General features: G+C 36.2%; 1 protein-coding gene across 1 annotated transcript in view; it reads left to right on the top strand.

Annotated features, from left to right (window-relative positions):
* The window catches only part of LOC149232781 (uncharacterized), a 111,035-nt gene extending 103,208 nt beyond the window's left edge, over positions 1–7,827 (top strand). The window contains exons 5-7 of the mRNA XM_089379517.1: positions 6,416–6,508; positions 7,042–7,191; positions 7,297–7,827. Coding sequence (XP_089235643.1) covers positions 6,416–6,508; positions 7,042–7,191; positions 7,297–7,401 — 348 coding nt within the window. The 3' untranslated portion in view covers positions 7,402–7,827. The remainder of the gene's footprint in view (positions 1–6,415; positions 6,509–7,041; positions 7,192–7,296) is intronic.
* The last annotated feature ends 11,466 nt before the right edge of the window (positions 7,828–19,293 follow it).

Raw genomic sequence — 19,293 nt, 5'->3', positions numbered from 1 at the left:
CATAACACGTGTCCTCTTTAAGTCCTTTGATATATAATTCTTGTATCTTATCCTTAATAAATCATAAACATGTGAAGCCAAATTTTGATGTTGGATGGTATGTTCCATTATTGATCCAGTTTGTTTGAACTTAGAGATCTGGTTGAAACAACCATTGTTTCAAGTGTTGTCATACTGATCGAATAAATCTTCTTTGAATTCCTTCCATGTGTATCTGTACGACCTAGGCTTGTTTGTAATCTATTGAGACCATTGGAAGGTTTTAACTTCCATGTGTAATTATGCAATGAGGACCCTTTTATTTGAATTTTTTAGGAATATTGTGAAGGGTAAGTATTGGTCCAATTGACCAACCAAAGTTTTGATTCATGTGTCATCGGACTCCCCTATCCTCAACCATAGATATGTTTTTGTTCGTATTTGGATGTGGTTCCTTAGGAGGTTCTTCCTCATCTCTCCTTTGGGGGATGTCTATCAGGAAAAGCTCACTAATTATTCGATCTTCTAGAGCCCTTAGTACATAATCAAGGTTTTCCTCAAGTTTCTTCTTTCTGATTTACTTTTTTGGTCTATTATCATATGCACTGTGCAAAATCCATTTAATTAATGTTCCCTGATGGAAGCTTAATTTTGACTAGTAAATTGTTAAATTTGATAATACCAAATGTAACTAATCAAATAAATTTTGAAAACAAAAAATAAAATCACAGGAATTTTAACCTCTAGAGATACATGCAATGAAAATGAAATTAGGAGAGATTAATCACACATTGCAACAAATAAATACCCACAACGATTCTTCGTCATTTATTAATCTGGAAAATCAGGGTTTTCGACCCACAGAGAATTACAAGGAAAAATACACTTACTGGAAACTCTAACTTGGCCCCTAGCAAATGAATTTGGCCCCCTGGAAATTAACCTTTGAAGGAATTCGCCCTGGAGAAATTTGGCCCAACAATTAGCTAGCAAAATTGACCCTGTGCCTTCCTTACGAGTTGCCATTGTGTCTCAAGAAATTTGGCCTCTAACAAATCAGCTACTCCAATCAATTGACCTCACTCTCTCTTTAAAAACTAGTCCCTACAATCTCCAAATACTCAACCTTTTGGATATGCTTGTGTCCTCCTCAGTCTTCCTCCTTTGTGCTTTAGTCTATTCAGCCACTCGCACTAGAGAAAAACGCTTTCTCTTGTTGTGTCTCCTCTCGTGTCTTTACTTCTTCCTTAGGCTTCTTTTTATAATCTTCATTATGCTTAAATCCCTAACCCTAATCTCCCTTCTAGAAGATCTTGGAGATCAATGGTTGAGATAATTTCTAAGTCACGTAAATAATTTATATTATTTATCTTGAGAAAATGACTTAATAGTCCACAATAATTAATTGATTTTAATTATTGTACTTTTCCCAAGTTAGACTTAGGAAAGAAGACATAAGTCACTCACTCCACCAAGCAAGCATCTAAAGAGGCAATAAGTCATCTTCCACATTCTAAGACACCAAGTCTATGCAGAAGACATTCCGAAGCTACCATAAGCTTCAACATAAATGACAAGTGACTGCTGCCCACACATGCAGTCAGAGTGCCTTGAATACCAGTTGCTGGGTGCTTTCAGCCTTCTCAACGAAATGTTTTCTTTTATTGAGTGGTTGAGAGTCGAGACAAAGTTGTATGCATGCTTATTTTGGTCGTTATGTACAGTATTCCAAAATTTCAGGAGGTTGTAGTGACACTTAATAATTCTTCTTGCACAGATTGCTACCGAATACAAAATATGCTTGCTTTTAAAGAAAAAATAGGGATTGTGAAAATTACTTGAAGGTCCAAGGGGACTTCCCAGTCCTTTTTTTTTGCACATAACCACTGAAGGTCTTCTGGAAGGAAGTGGAGGTCTCCGAGATCCAATCCGTCCTTGGAATCCTTGTGAATCACCATTCTTTCTTAAAATTCGGGGTTAATGGAAGGTCCACATCTTATATATGGCTTCCAAATATATGCATACAACCTAATCAACAATTGTTTTTAGGCACTTCATAAACTCAAAATCATTTATGGCCCAATTAGAATACGATGAACCTTAAGAATATTGAATAAATACTTGAAAGACTTGATGAGTTATTTCTCCAAGTTCTAAGACCAAGACACAATATGGATCGGCTTGTATATGTCAGAGAACTAATACCAATGAGATGGAAAAATTAGATGAGCTAACATATAAACACTATAATGAGGAACACATTTGGTGGACACAACTGATGGATTATTGAACAACAAGAAGGAAATGACTTATTTGAACAGTAACAAGAAACAACTTGTCTTGTGCTGAGAAGATCACAATCAAACTTACTCCTTTACGGTTAAAGATGCATCCCAACCAAACCATGAACTTGTCAACAGGTCACACAACCACTGCTATGATACCATTTGTGGTGAACCTGTGCCCGTCACTATTGCTCTCCAACCAAAAATGACTAATTGCAATATCATGAGAGGATATACTAAGCAATGGAACACACAATAATGGAGAATCAGAATGGAAGGACAGTTGGATGATTGTATTAGAAAGCAAGCCCTATTCGAGAGAGGGTACTCTACAATACAATGCCAAACAAACAAAATACATTGATGCCTTATGTTGAGGCTGTCTCCTTTATTTATAGCCATAAATGCTACCCTAGCCCTAACCCTAATTAGCCTAAGGTTAGCATCATAAATTCCTTTAACCTTATTACATTTTTAGGACAAACATAACCCCACAAAGTCGGCCTCATGAATGTCTTAGGCATTGTGACATTATCAAGATGCACCTATCCCCTAATTAACTCAAACATGGCCTCATTAATGTCTTAGGCCTTATTACATTATTAGGACACAACTAATCCCTTGACACAAAGACGCCCTTTATTAATGTCTTAAGTCTTATTAGATAATTAGGAATGTATAAAACATAAACACATCTTGCTGATCAGTCTGATGCACATCTTATCATGCCAGCCAGTTTGTTTCCAGAGATTGCCATGCATATTTTAAGCTCAAAAGCAGTTACAGAGGTTTTGTTCTGTGTTTACAAGTTCCTGACGACGTTATAAAAGTTGAGCTGCAATTTCACTATCCAACTGTTACATAGACTTGAACACCATTTTTAGGGTACTCCAATATTATTTTAGCTACAAAACCCTTTCCAGGTTGCTGGCCAACATTCTGTACTTGGGAAAGGTTTTGGTTTGTTCACAAGTGGTTTTTGGATTTTGGGATTTGCATTGTAGACCTGCTATTTGCCTCTAGTGTCATGTCTTCACAATGGGGTGCCTTTTTCCTTGATCTTTATAGGGATACAGGGTAAGTATCTTTGCAATAGAGACATTCATGTATGTATTATGAATCATGGATTCAAATTCCAGTGTTATTTAATATTTGGTGAATAGGTTTTGAAAAGGATAACCTTTTTTTTGGATGAAGATGCTTCCTATTATCATTGTGGCAAACATGCCTTTCCCCAATCAAGGACTATTACAGTGGAATGTATCCCGCTTACAAGATTCTATTCTGGAAAGATCCTTTTGGCTGAGAAACTGTGTGGACGTCTCTATTTTGCTGAAATCACCAAGATTTGCAATTGGCACTAACTGCATGAAATGGTCTGCTTGCATACGTGAGAGAGCTCACAAGGGGTGAAATGCATCTTTGGGGGATTTGACCTGGCGGAGGGTATGAAACAGCCCCATTTTACTAACTAATCTAGACCCAGTTGATTAATGAGCAAAGATTAATAATTTAATTGTAATAAATTGGCAATCAGCAATTTTTTTGAATTGTATAATGTTATCACTAAAATCTGCACCAAGCAAACCTAAGAGAAACCTCTGAGTAATTAGACTTACTTCTCCGATTGGACTGGTGCTTTTCCAGTCACAGAGGGGTGTCCCTATTGTTCTGTATTGATAATTACATAGAAAAATCTACATGTTAGAATGACAAATCAGCACATAAAACACAAGAATGTTGATTCTTAAATAATGCAAGAGAATTTAAATTTGCAACAGCTATATGTGAAAGAAATAAAGAGAATAGATGTGCACTTTAAGTGATCAATACAATCAAAGTAAAGGTACTAAACTACCCATAGCACCACACAAAACAAAATTAACTAACTGACTAATTCAAAGAGCTGTGGAAAACTGTATAATCAAATTCTATCTTCCTTTTGTCAAAAGATTGTCTGCATCATAGAGACATAATACAAGACTGACTACAATAATTCACCCTGCAAATTGTAGGCGGCAAGAAGAAAAAGAGAGATGGGATAAAGAGGACTGCTGGCTGTTCACTTAAAAACTCTGCTGAAATAATGCCATTTGCTCTGGCTTATATAACTCTTCAAACTCTTCAAAGTAGGCGGCCATGTTCATGCAAAACACCAATGTTGTAATGTGGCTGTTTTAAATAAATTCAACTGCTGCAAATACTACATAACAACCATAAAAGTAGCCATTAAAGAGGGGGGTCGACCTTTCTTAAAAACAACTCCTGTGCCCTATCTATTGTCCATGTGATGTTGACTTAAGACAAGTGAAGTTTTCCTTATTGAAACTTTTCCAAAATAAACTCGCTATCCAATAATAAATTTCTCATGCACACTAACCCATGAGGCTGTCTTACTCTAAAAGTAATCCTCTCCCAGTTTCCAAATTTAGAAAGAAGGAATCCATATACCTAGGTGTCATTCCTTGCTAAAATAATTGATAAGTCATCTGTTGAAAATTGAACCGAAGCATACAACAAATTTTTTAGCTTATTGCCATTTGTCACATTGGAACCTTGAGAATACTGCTGCCATGTGCGAAGCTGGAACGAAAAACATGGTGCCCTCACCTGCTAGAAATAGACATGCTAAAAAATAGCAGCCCAACCCCTAACAACTTGAAAAGACGAAAAATGTGGGGAACTGTTAGGAGATCACTGCCAATTTCCAAATATAGCATGCCTAAAAATAGTGGCAACTCGCATATCAATGAAATCAGGCTCATCAGATTTGATTCTTCAGAAGGAATCCAACTATATGCTCAGAATCAACATACAAACCCTGAAACCCTAACTACTAAAATTAGCAGTGGACATTTGAAATCTGAAATCTGAAATCCCAAATATCTGATCACATTTGAGCTGTGGACATTTGAACTCAGGCTCCTAGAAAGTAGGAAGACTGCTAAAAGTACCATTTTCCCCAGAACCGATGAATATGCTGCAGAAATGCCTTTGGCTCCGAAAATGAACTCTGATCCCTGGAAAAATTGTCTCTGATCTCTGTGAAAGCTGTCTTTAACTACCGGCTTGATCAAAACCTGTTGGCTCTTAACCCTCTGGTTGCACAGGCAAATCTGGGGGTTAACACACACACACACACACACACGTATATATATTAATATATTTCCTTTTTTACCGAGGAAAGAAATCAGCCTCCCTCTCATCCCGAGGGCTAGAGTGAGGCTGTTGGTACCAGGACAGACCACAGGTATACTCACTTAAGAGTTCACAAGGCTTGAAGCCAATACAATAATATTCATAGGCATGAAGCCATTACAACAATATTTATCAAGGCATTATAGCTCATCATGTCACTAGCGGGGATTTGAACCTGGGTGGGGAAGATAATAGCCATTCTGCCCAACCACCTGAGATAACCCCAATTGACTATATATTTATTTATTTATTTGAAAATATATATTTTCTACACCCACTGCAACACCATCCACAATTCCTAAATCTAGGCCCTGAGCTGCGCCCAACTGTCTAGTGCACCTTATTTGCACCCATTCACTGTGTAACATAATTTAGAATGTTTTTGGCCCATGGATGTTCCAACCATAAATAAAGATTGTTTGCAGAGGCTCCTGCTGTCCTAAATTTATAGTCTAATCAGTTCAGAGATAGCTTGTGAATCAGATCATGTTGTTCTTTGTTATAGTTTCTAGTTTACGTTGCTAGAATTTATGCTTTCTTTGAGAGTTAATATTTTTCTAACGAGTTGGATGTTTAATATCTGTGCTGAGATGTGGTTGCTATTTATGGTCTTTTGTAGACTTTGAATGGATATTCTTTTGGACCTTGAGGCTTTAATTTTAAACATTTCTTTACATGCTTTCACGCTAGTAATGTTTTTTCCAGTGGATACCCTTTGAACATTGAGGCTTGTCGCCTCCAGCTTTAATTAAAAATTAAAACCATTCCATCTTAACTACGGCTATATATTGCACCCTAGATTCTAGAAGAAATACTCCTGCATGTATTGTCTCAGGACTTTCTTCTTAAGTAATTCCTTTGACAGGAAAATACCTCTTGAACTTAGGATGGAGGCAATTTTATCTTTTCTCACTTTGTACTTACGTCTGACAAATGTCTTTTCATGATGACAGGTTGTTTTGGAATTGCAAGAAGATGGAACTGTTGGTACAATAGATGATCCTCCAGTTATTATAGCCAGCATGCCTCAACAATTTCTTCAACAGGTGTGCTCAATCTTCATTTTGTACCTATTGGCTAGGTGTTTTGAAAATTCATAATAATATTTATAGTTAGAGATTTTAGCTATAAGATGTATTTTTAATTAGTAATATTGTGGGAGTAATAACAATCATAACTGTTAATATATTAATATTATGCATATGCAACATGAGATTTGAGGAACTCCACAGACAAGGTATTGAGAAAAGCTTCTGCAAACGGATAATCCACATCGCTGTGATAGCTAACTTTGCACTTGGAAGAAACGTCTCCTTTATAATAATGATATCTTTACCATTGGAAATATACCTCAAAATTTATATTTGCATTTCACAATTATATTCTGGTTTAGGAAGGGCATTCATTGAGGTAGAAAAGTTCATTAAAACTTTTTGTTGTCAGGTGTGAGTTACAAGAACTGTTTTGTATAATGAAAAGACCATTTAAAGCCTGTAGCTTTACCACAGAAAACCGTAGGCGGTTCGTTAGGCAGTACCAGTCCCAGTATTATGGTCCCTGATATCCTTGTTTTGTTCAGAATGAGAAGCATTTGAAACCTGGGAGCCTCTTGCGGTTTGCTGTGGGTGATCAGGGCTTGCGTATTATAGATGGAAAGCCTATAGTGGCTGATGTGCAATTCCAGGGTGCTGTAACTCGTGCTCGTGCTTTTGCAGATAGCTGCTCAAAGGTATGTACTGGAAAAGGCTCTAAATTTTTTCTCTTATAAACTTCCAAAATGTGACGTATCCTTGTGGATAATGAAATGAATGAATACTTTGGTGTTATGATACAGATACTTTTTCAGTACGCGGCTAGGCATTCTCCTTTGACATTTGAAGATCTATTGTCAGCAGTTGATTTGGATGACGAGGAGAATGATACAATTATGGAGGGATGAATGGTGATGGTCGTTGGTCGTCTTAGTGTCATTATGTTAATGTAATTCATCGAGGAAGACAGACACTGTTATGACAGGTTGAGTGAGAATGGTTAACTTAATGTAGAATGCCTATTTAATTCCTCTGAGGAGAAAGGTGAATATTGTTATGGCAGGCTGAGTGCAGAATGGTCATGCTAGTGCATTTGTTCCTCTGAATATGCTCACCAGTTTTTAATTTATATATTCTGTACACTAAGCAAACTAGCTTACATTATGCTTTGGGGAGCTCCGATGCAGCATTTGTGCATCTCCGGTTGTGGCATAACTTGTACTATGGGACTACACTCTAAACACGTCCTTCCACCATCATCTTTCACAATAAGTTTCAAAACATACATGAACATTGGTATTAGAGAATAGAAAGCTAAAAGTTTCTAAATTTAATGTTCTGAGCATATATGTGTATGTTAAGATTAATATCCGAGTCATGGGATTTTTTTTGGTTTGGCCGCAGGTTTTGAACCCTTGATCTTAACATTAAGGAGTGCCTTAACAGTACACTTAATCACTGTCTATTCAAAGCTCCATGGGCAATATTGGAGTTATGTTGTTTGCTAATCATGTGAACTAATTTTCTGCTTTTTGATCATCAGAAATAATGGAGGTTGGAAAAATGGCCAATGAGTTGACTTCTATTCCAGAACACTTTCAAAATTAGTATTTCTAAAGGCTTTCTAAGCCAAAAGCTGATTTTAACACAGGATGAGCTTATTATGATACTTTAAACGCAGTACGGATATGGACAGATCTATACAGCCTTCAATGTTAGAGAATTCAAGTGCAAACAGAATGGGAGAGTGTCAACATAACTGCAATATATTCAAAACCAAGTCTCACACGGTACAATGTGTAATTAGTATATTTATATAGTAACTTATGGAAAATGAAAAGACTCAAAAGTGAAAGCATTTAACTAATGTAACTAATCAATATATGCAGTTACCGAATATAACATTGTCGTTACAGCTCATTACGACCTTTCTAACCTTCATAGTTGATTTACTAACCTCCAAACTTGAGTTTTTTCGCGTGTTGATGTTTCTAGATTTACAACTCACAATTTGGATTCACAACATCTGTATTATTTTGACCAACTTAATCACGTTTTGAAGCTCGAAGCTTGTCTTTTGCTAATACTGGTCCACCTTAGATGAGAGCTTCAAACTGAATATTTAGTGTACGTACTTTGCTCGCTATATGCTTACCCACATATTGGGGTGACAAGGGTTTTCACGTCTTTGCATTAGCCATGCATGAATCCCACTTGAGGAGGAGAAGATGAAGTCCTATGCATCTAATTGATGAGGTTACATGCGTGGAAGTCCTCTCTTCATATTGGGGTGACATGGGTTTTCATATCTTACTCATGCACTAACGAAATCCACATGGGGAGGAGAAGACGGACTCCTATACATCTAATTGGTGAGATCAAATGCATTGAGGTCCTTTCTTTTGAGTGCCCTTTTCATGGTCTTCGTAGATGATTATGGCCTCCCATTTTATTCTAGTGCCATGAAAGGCCTCCCTTGCTTAACGTTATCTCTCTTTTACTTTGGCCATTTAATTGATCATTGTAAACAACTTTCCTAACTATAGGAATTTTAAAACCAACGCTTCATGCATCGAATGGCACTCAAGTTTGTTAGAAAAATCCTCTGAGTCCACAAGCTCTCTCGAAATGTATGGGGCACACTTATTTAGGTACTTGGTCAGTGTTTCCTCGAGATGGTGCTTTGAGCTAGTCTTTCGAACAATGTCTTAACTTTTTCATACCATGTTTTGTGGCTTGTTTCCATATCCTTGTGGTGCGAAGGTCACCTTGATTTTTTTTTGTGGTTTGCCCCTAGGTCCTAGTTATTCTAGTTATTCTGGAACATGAATATGATTTTTCCTTTTTTTTTTCAATAACTAGTTATGCCATTCTATATATTGGTCATACCCAATGTTGCACGAAGTGGGGATGCAGAAGCATCATTTTCTAAAAATCTAAGAAGCGAAGCATCTACTATATATATATATATATATATTTTGCAATTATATTCAAAACAAACATCCCAAATACAAAATTAGTTGTAGAAGACATGAAAATATGCATATTTTTACATAAATCAAGATAGATATGGCATCCATGATTCCATTGTACATCGATGATTAATTATTCGAGCATCAACCATCTATATTCTAGCAATTACAAACATACATCAAATTTTAAGCATATTATAAAACATAAAACATTTAAGCATATTATAAAACATAAAACATAAAGCATATTATCTAGCAAGTGAGCAACTGTCAACATTAATCATGTTCAAAATTCAATTAATAATGTTTACAAAATAGGCCACTTGGCCATCACCAAGACAAAAAGGTTCAAACTCACAAGAAGCCTACAAGTCTAATGATTAATCTATGACAAAAGTAGTAAATTGTGAATATTTCTACTAATATCTCCTCCTTCCACCACGAAAAGTACGTGGCAATGGGCCTCCACGTGGTGGCAATGAAGAAGATGGTGCATGTGGAAGTTGTGGCATTGAAACTGATTAAGACGAAGCCCCTGCTGTTGTTGGTGTTGAACCATGGAACCTGGGAACCAACGGACCAAATGGGGGTGGCATCTCAACTCGATCATCATTATCCTGGAATCGCTCAAAAAATTCATACAAAAAAAAACCACTAGTTAACAAAAAAAATTAAAAGCAAGAATTAGAGAAATGCTTTATAAGCAAAATTGACACATTTGATTCAATGGACATACCACTCATTGACTGAATTTTGAAATTCATGCCACAATGGACATACTTGGATAAGAGCATCCTCTAATTGCTCTAATCGCAATACTCCATCCTCCAAATTTGGCTCCTTTGGATTCCTATCCCAAACCTTAAGGTATTTATTAGTCTTTGCATTATCACAATAATGGGACAACAATCACATGTTGTAATGAACATAAACCAAGCTCTTTGCCCGATCTAAACTCAACTTGTTCCTTTTAACATTGTGGATGAAAGAATAAGAGCTCCAACACCTCTCTGTAGAAGAAGTGTTTACCACCTGTGATAGCGCACGCAATGCCAAAGTCTGTAGAAGTGGAGTAGCACCTCCATGCATGTTCCAACACTCAAGAGAAGAAAACTCTCTCGATCTCTAATTGCATGCATGTTCCCAAATGGACTAGTGCTAAGTGTATAGTTGCTCAGTGGTTTCCGTACCACGGTAACCTCCTCATTAGGGACTAATTTATCCCATGCAAACATATATTTTTCTAGAACCTCTGGATCTAGGTGTGGTTTTCTATAATTGTACAAGGTGATATCTATAGGCTCAACAATGTCTTTAATTTGCCCAAACATGCTATCCATTTTCTCATACACCTCCCCAATTATTAGTCGATTTGAATCTGCAAACTTGATCATGTAATAAACTGGTTTGTTGATTTGCAAAACATATTTAACCTATGACCAAAAGAACATGTCAAGAATAGTGTCCTTGGCTACATTAGCACCATCTCTATCAATGTTTATTTCCTCCCATGATTCAGAGGTCACCATATTAGTTAAAGCTTGTCTCACCTTCACTAGCCGCCTAAAGGTGAGCTAATAACTTGCAAATCTTGTTTTTGCAAGTTTAAGCAACTGCAACTTGGAGTAAGTGCCATGGAAGTAGTTTACCCTTGTATGCCTTCTGATAAATTGAATGAGTTGCTTCCCTCCCCTGTAAAGATCATTAATCCACCCACATTCTTTATGTTTTACAATATCATGTATTGAAAGGTTCAATGTGTGCACCAAGCACCTAGACCAAAAGATGTTTGGATGAGTATGCTCAATAACTTTTCCTGTTGCATTACAATTTGCTGCATTATTTGTGATCAATTGAACCACATTATTCGGACCAACATCTCTGATTGATTGCAATAAGAGATCTGCAATGTTTTGGGAACTTGCAATGATGGAGGAGGAGTCATGACATGTAATAAATACTGCACCACTAGCAGAAACACCAAGAACATTTACAAAATGTTGGTTTCTAATATTTGTTCACCCATATGATACAATGGATACTCCACAATCCACCCACTCATTTGTAAAACGTGTCAAAGCTCTTTGAACCTTTGCTTTTTCTCTTTCTAATAATATTGTTCTAGCTTTCTCATAGTTGTGGGCCTTATATCCTTTTGGGGCTTCATTGATGGCCTTTACCATTTCATGCCAATAGGGAGAGCGAAGCACATTGAATGGTACACTACAAGCACAAAAAAATCAAACCATCTTTCCATTTACATCATCCCTCCCAGCAACATTAAGGAAATCCCTTATTGTTCTTTCACCTCTAGAGCTTGTAGAAGTACCATGAGGAGATGAGTTACCAAATCTAGAGGTTGCACTTGATTTAGATCGAGTTTTTTGTTTCTTTCTTTTTTGTTGTGCAACCTCCTCTATTTGGATGTATTTCTTCTTCGTTCAATTGAAATGTTGGGGAAAATTTGTATCCCCACAACACCCTTTTTATCATCACTGTCCATCACCCCACAAAGATGCCTCCTCACATGGGTATATGAACCACTAAATGGTTTTCCTCCATGACAACCATGAGGGCACAAAAAGTCGTAGCTTCCACCACCTTTTCCCCCTTCAAGTTTGGTCACATAGTTTCACAAGGGTGTTAATGCAGCTTTCCCCTCTAGTGTTTCAGTGTTCCCTTTAGGTTCATCCCCTTCCTCCTCATCATACATTGGGTCACTCATATGGGGACCACTATCCTCTTGTTCTTCTTCCCTTCTATTCCTACTCCCCCTTGCTATCATTAGAACCAAAAGTGGAATGATACATAGACGCCAAAAGAACACCATCTTGGAATATGAATATAGGTGGTGGATAACCTGTAATTAAATGAGCAAGAAGAAAGAATGGGAAAGAGTAGGAAAGGGAGGAGCAAAATACAAAAATCAATGACAAAAAAATGAGGGAGTTTGGGGTTTGCACTTACCTCTTTAGCTCTTGTAGATGGAAGCCCTTCTTTACTCCTTTAAGCTCCTTCCCCTTCCTAGCTCCTCCAAGCTCTTCTCAAGTCTCTCCTCTCTTTCTCCTTTCTTCTCCAATCTCTCCTCAAGTCTCTCATCTCTTTCTCCTCTCTTCTCCAAGCTCCTCGAGTCTCTCCTCTCTTCTCCAAGCTCTCAAAAAATATAAGTGAGCAAATGAGAGGTGAAAGAGCCTTTTAATCCCTTCATTCCCTACCCTAACCCAACTTGGACCCACCCCCAACCACTAGATAAAAATAAAAAAATGTTTTTGTGGGGCCACACGGCAGAACCGGCCTACTGCCCACGAAATTTGTTGCGATCCGTACAGATCTGGCCCTGAAACACGACATTTCGGCCGGCTGATCCACCGCTCGAAATGCGTCTTAGAAATTCTGAAACGTGGATCGGGCTGGACGGTTCCCACAAGGCAGGAAGCGTCTTTTCTGACCTGATCTGTGTTTCAGAATTTTCGGGATGCGTTTCGGGCAACGGATCACCCATAGATCCATATGGGTCGCGTTTCAGGGTTTTGATCTGGGGGGTAGGGGGGTGTTTCGTGCAACATTGGTCATACCTCCTCTTTTTCGATTTTGAATTTTCTCTATTTGAGTTTATGTGCTTTCTTGTACACTATTGTGGTGAGATGTTGGATTTAGTTGGGCAGTGTCCTTCCATCATTGATTGGAAAATTCTCCTATTGCTAGTGTTTCTCTCTTTATTGTTTGTCTTTTTTTTTTTTTTTCCCTACGTGGATTAAAGTGTTTATTTCTAAATGACTTGGATTTGTTCCCTTCCCACTTTGGTTGGCTCATCATGTTTCAGGCTCCAACATAGTGTGTTAATAGTAGGTATGACTTATTGAGTGCACATTTGATTTCATATATTTAGTGTAGATCAGATGGTTTGAGTGGGGTTTCGTCCCCACCAAGTCTCAAGTTCAAACCTTATAGAGAGAGGTTGAGGATGGAAGCCACTTATGGGAGAATTAAACCATCCCAAAAGGTGTCCAAGCTCGACTGAGGTTTGCATAATCCTAGTGATAGCATCCCACTAGTGAGTAGATTGTTCTTCCATCCAATATACAGTCTTGCCTTGACCTAGACTGGACCTAGTTACTATCTATATATATATATATATTCAATGTCATTAGATTATATCTAGATTAATTTTGTTTTTTTTGTAATCAACATATTTTATTATAAAATATATTTGATTATTCAAAGTGGTGCCTTCCAATAATGCACAACTTGATTATTTGCACTAAAATTAGAGTCTTAGTTTCTTAGATTATATTAACCATTTACAATGGTTTATTAATTAGGATTAATTGCCTATATAACTTGATGCTCTAATTTGTGTATATTACAAGCGATTCCCTTAAGATTGGTAATGATAAGTGATTAATTATAATTCCTCATTTTCCTAGGTAGCCTTATGTTTTGGTAAGTCCTTCCACTTGATAAGGTATTCCTTCACATATATTAAATGAAGGGCTTTGGTTCTAACTTTCAATATATCCTTAGTTCTAGTGCTATTCTCCCTTCTTCATTTAAGAGGGTTAACTTTATCTATATAGAAGTAATTGAACCCAATGTTTTTTCAGGCATTAAACATGGAAGACACCTGTAGCTTCCCTTTGTTTGGAATATTTAATATATAGGTTATTTGGCTTATTCATTCCTGGATTTGGTAACGACCATTAAACATGGGTAGCAGTTTATGATTCTTGTAATTTTTAAGTGAGTTTTTCTTATATTAATAAAAAGCTTCAAAAGGAGTAATTTTGTTGAAGTTTGGTAGGTAGTGTTGTACCACCATTATGCAAGGTGTAGCTATTTATGCCATCGCAATTAATGATCATTCACATAGTTCCTTAAGTATCCTTCAAGGTATTTATTTACCACTTCAATTTATTCTTTTGCGTGGGGATGGTATGAAGTGCTTAGGTTTAATGTGGTTCCCACTTTGTAGAACAGTCCCTCCAAATGTTGCCAGTGAATTTGTAGTTGTTGTTACTAACAATAACTTGAGTGACCCTAATGGTTAAGAGCATGTGCTTCCTTGTAAGAGGTCACAGGTTCAAAAATAGAGGGGGGGAAGAGTTTGTACATGTCGATAAAAAAATATAGGCTCGTTGTGATGTGGCTCGAGGGGTAGGTGTCCCCACAACGAAGGACATCTCAACCCTTGCCAAGTCACACGTTACTGTTATTATTGGCTTGCGGGTTGTGAATACTAGCTCTTGGTACAATGGTTAAAAACTTTGCTGGTGAAGTTGGGCTTGTTGCCACTAACAACAATTTTTGGAAACAAAATGGAGTCTATAAACACATCTTTCACATAGCTATCAACAATTTCATTACCTTTAGCTTTTGATGATTTTTTTTTTCTTTGGAAAAAATCGTAGATTTATTCAACTTGTAATAAGGAACATAATTAGATTCTATAGATTTTGAAAGCATTTAATCATATAAGTCTTGTGTCTCACGAGAAATAAAAAGGAAAAATATAAAAATTAAATAAATATGCAGAAGTTAAGTGTGAAAAATCAATTAACTTCTCTTTTTTCCCTTTCGTTTTTTGAACCTTTTGCCAGCCCCCGGGGTTGGGGTCAATTGGTACCATTGCTAATTCATTTCCATTTGTCTGCAAGGGTACTTATTTGTTTGAGTCTGAGCTCTCAAAGACATCAGTTCTCTTTATACCCCCCATGCCCTTTTCGTTGTGTGTTTCCTCTTTATGTTGTTCTGATGCTTGGATCTCTACTAATTCGATACCCTTTTGAATATGGTTTGTGATTTCACACTGAGCCACAACACCCCCTTTTGTTTGGTTACCATGTTGATCATGTGAATCCGCATTTGGATGGTTCTCCATGGTTTCTTCTTCTTTTTCTTCTGAAAGTTGAGGGTCGGATACTTGCCATCCCTTTGGCTTATGAGTTTGCCTCTTTTTCTTTTTTGGGATCTTTTTTGCCTATGGGAATGTGTTCTACGAATGTCTTGTTTGAAAACATATTGAACATATGAATGTCGTGTTCTCGTAATCTAATACTTTGGCCTACTGAAAGTTTTTATGTTTCATTTGAATGCAGTCAGTTAAACCTTTGCTGAGGTCTATCTCTATGCAAATACTGGCAAAAGTAAACATAGATTTTTTAGTTCTTTCAAGTTGGTCCATCTTTTTGAAATTTCCCAAAGTATTTCCATTGTCCTCTAGAACCTTATGGTGCTATAAAAGAAGAGGGAGATTGAGTAGTCTCATCCATACTAACATTGTTGAGACCGCCATATTTGTAGCATCAAAATCTTGGAACCATGGAGTAGTGAAGAGTCCAACTCTGTGCAAAAACCATGTCCCATCATTTAGGGAAAACTCCAGGCCTTTTTGTGTCTCAAATTGAACAATGAAGAATCCTTTGGAACATATAAAACATATCAAAATTAGGGCTCCATGTAGAGAAAACCCACTTGTGTAATGCATTAGATCTAGGCTAGAAACCATTGAATTTGCATATAATAGCCCTGGTTTGGAGAACAAAAAGAATAGAATTTACCTTTGGAAGATTAACTTCCATGGTTGGTGCTTGTTCCATTTGTTTTACAATGTAAGGTCCTCGGTTGTTTTGGATTTGATTTGATGGGATATGAGCCTTCTCTTGCACTACATCCTTAAAAGAGACAGATCCACAAAGATTTCTGGAGCTCTGAGCTCCACCACGCAGCCTCAGATTTAAAATAATGGTGAAGTTCCACACGATACCATAGTCGTTCATCTGTAAGGAGTCCTGTAGCATTTTCCCTTTGAATAAAAAACATTGAAAAGTTGTAGATATAACCAAACTATTCTAAATACTTTGTTTCAAGTTTTCCACTAGGTTAAAGCCCCTGATCCAAAAAATGAAGGTCTTCCCATTATGATTTTTAAGAAAATATGAAATGTTTCATTCTGTCTCTGCTTGTCTTTTTGCTAGATTAGAGAGGAAAAAATGATCTCATGCCAATAACTTTGCTTCTGTATTTGTTAAACCAACATAAATGATGCACTTTACTGTTTCAAAAAGCAGGTTATTTGGGTATTTTTGCATCAATTGTTTTCCAGCCTCTACAAAATGGTTTCCCCTAATTACATAATATTTGTAGTCAACATTTTGATCTATCAAATGCCTCTTTGTTGGGAACTTCAATTGGATCAACAAGAACCACATAATCAACCACATGTGCATATGGATTGTACCTAATCAATGTTTTCAAGTTATGCACATGCAGGTGGTGTGGCTTTCTAATTTGATATTTAGATTGTCTTTCATTTGACTTATAAAATTGTTTGACATTAAGCTGAAATGTATGACCACCATCAACCAAGTTTCTCTTCATCAATTGATTTTAAATGACATTTTGTTTTGTGTTAATAATTCCATCCTCTAAATCAACACTTGGTGTTATGATTTCCCTACTGCCTTTAGAGCTTTCACTATGATCTTCACTGGTACCCATGATTTTTTCAGAATGACCAACTTTTGATTTCTTCCTCCTATCATTTAACATATTTTCTTCTAAATAAACAATCTCCTCATCATCAACTGGAATAGAGACATCTATGGACATTTTTATTTTTTGTCTTTTATAAATCTCCTTTTCAATAGGAGTTCTAATCTCATTGTCACCAATGACAACATCTTCTTCAACTTCAACTTCCACATCTTCAAAAGTAACATGTCTAACTTTACTAGATTGATGCATTTTAGTCATTCTTTCCTGATTCCCTGTATCTACTCTTGTAGTTTCAAGATCTATTGTTTTTGTTTCTTTCTCCTTTCTTCTTCTACTGTATATGTGTGGAAACTGTTGATCACATTCATAATATTTGTCTGTGTATAATAAATTCCCTCCAACATAATTGAAAGACTCTTAGCAAAATCCTATCAAACAAAATATAATATGTCAATGATAAATAAGTTATAAAAAAATATAATGATACTTACAATAATGCATAACACATAAATATAAATAAGCAAACTTACAAAGTTATTCATAATGTTGACTATGACTTCATGACACATCTTTATAGAATCTTTTGTCATAATTCATCTTTGTAAAATGATATCTAACCTTGTCATGTGTCTTGGGCAGTGTTACAAGAACATAAACAATATTTGTATCCAACACCAAACATATGTCTCGTACTTTTCCAACCACCTCATAATTTTCACCATATTGAATCCGACCACAATATAGAAATATTTGTACACCTTCATTGCTTTTTCTATCTTTAATATACCATGAATATTTCATTTTATTTATTTCTGGTGTCGTCTTCCATTCTGAAATAATCTTCAATGATTTTGAGGGGCTAGTTGCTTGACTTTTACCATGTCTCTCAGTACAGTTTCGTTTAATAATATTCATAGGGGGTCCAACTGCAACTCTAGATGTTGTAATTGCTTTCCTTGATCTAGAAACATCAACATATGCCTTATTTGATGCCATTTTCCTAGTAAAAAAACAAAAAAAAAACATAAGTTTATATTTTATTATCATAGGAAATTCTACTATTATTATATTAAAAAACAAATAAAAATTATTTACACCATAAATTAAAAAAATAAATAATTGCGTTAGTAATTAACAAAAAAAACACTTAACAAGTAAACATTATAAAAAGTTAAATACCAAAAATTAAAATTACAAATATCAAGAAAATATTAAAATTTTATACTGACAAATTTATTTAAAAAAATATAAAATCAAAATAAAAAAAATAAAAAACAAATAAATTAAAAAAATATAAATTTAAAAATTTAAAATAAAAAAAACAAAATTATAACCTAAATTTAAAATTTATAAACAAATAAATAAAATCTGAATAAAAAATATTAAAATTTAAGTAAAATAAAAAAAACTGCTAGCCAAGCACAACTAACAGAGCGGTATAATGCTGCTCCGTGACCTTTCGGCCCCAGAATTGACCCTCTGCCATTCGAGGGTCAAAAGGCTGCGACACGACCAACAAAAAAGGTTGTGCCACGACCTTTCAACCCTCGGTTGGTAGAGGGTTGATTCCCGAAATCGACCCTCCGCTAGTCAGAAGTCAATTTTTATTTTTATTTTTAAATTTGGTATTTTTTTTTTGTAAATTATAGTTGTGTAATATATGTATATATATATATATATATATATATATATATATATATATATATATATATATATATTATAAACTTGGTGGTGCTTCCTCTATTTATATTAACTTTTCAAAATCAAAAACTTCCATTTGCTCCAGGTGGCTTACCTGCCCGAAGGAAATCAGATAGCCACCTGTCTGCATTAAAACCTATCCAAAATTTGAAAAGGTCTTTCTCTATCCATCTAGCGACATTGTCTTTACTGTCTATATTACTGTTCAAATTAAACAAGTAAAAGCGTTTCATCAAAATTTTATCAGAATTGTACTAGACCTCTGCTTCAATCCTCGTCCGAGGATATTACTGGGGCTGGCGCTTTGGCACTGGAGCCAAGCATCTCGCTCCTCTTCATATCTTGTAGTGTCTGCTCAATTCTTCCCAAGGCCAAGTTGTTTCTGTAAGTTTGTATCTGAACGATTGTAATTTCCCTGAGGAGTTCTGCCCTGACTGGATCCTTTTCCTTGGTGTTCTCCTTTGCCTCTGTTCCGCTGCTCATTGCTTGTTCTCGATTAAGGGTCATGGCCCGTGCCACCACGTTCTTCATGACCCAATACTGTTGTATTGTTTGTCTGAAGAGGGAGTGACGGCCTCGAGAATTCCCTGGATCGGGAACCATACTTTCCCACTCCTCCATGGGGATGTCTTG

Source organism: Pinus tabuliformis, chromosome J (assembly GCF_031772625.1).
Source record: "Pinus tabuliformis cultivar Carrire ecotype Pingquan chromosome J, CPIR1, whole genome shotgun sequence".
Lineage (NCBI taxonomy): Eukaryota > Viridiplantae > Streptophyta > Pinopsida > Pinales > Pinaceae > Pinus > Pinus tabuliformis.
This window is presented reverse-complemented; position numbering and strand designations above follow the sequence as displayed.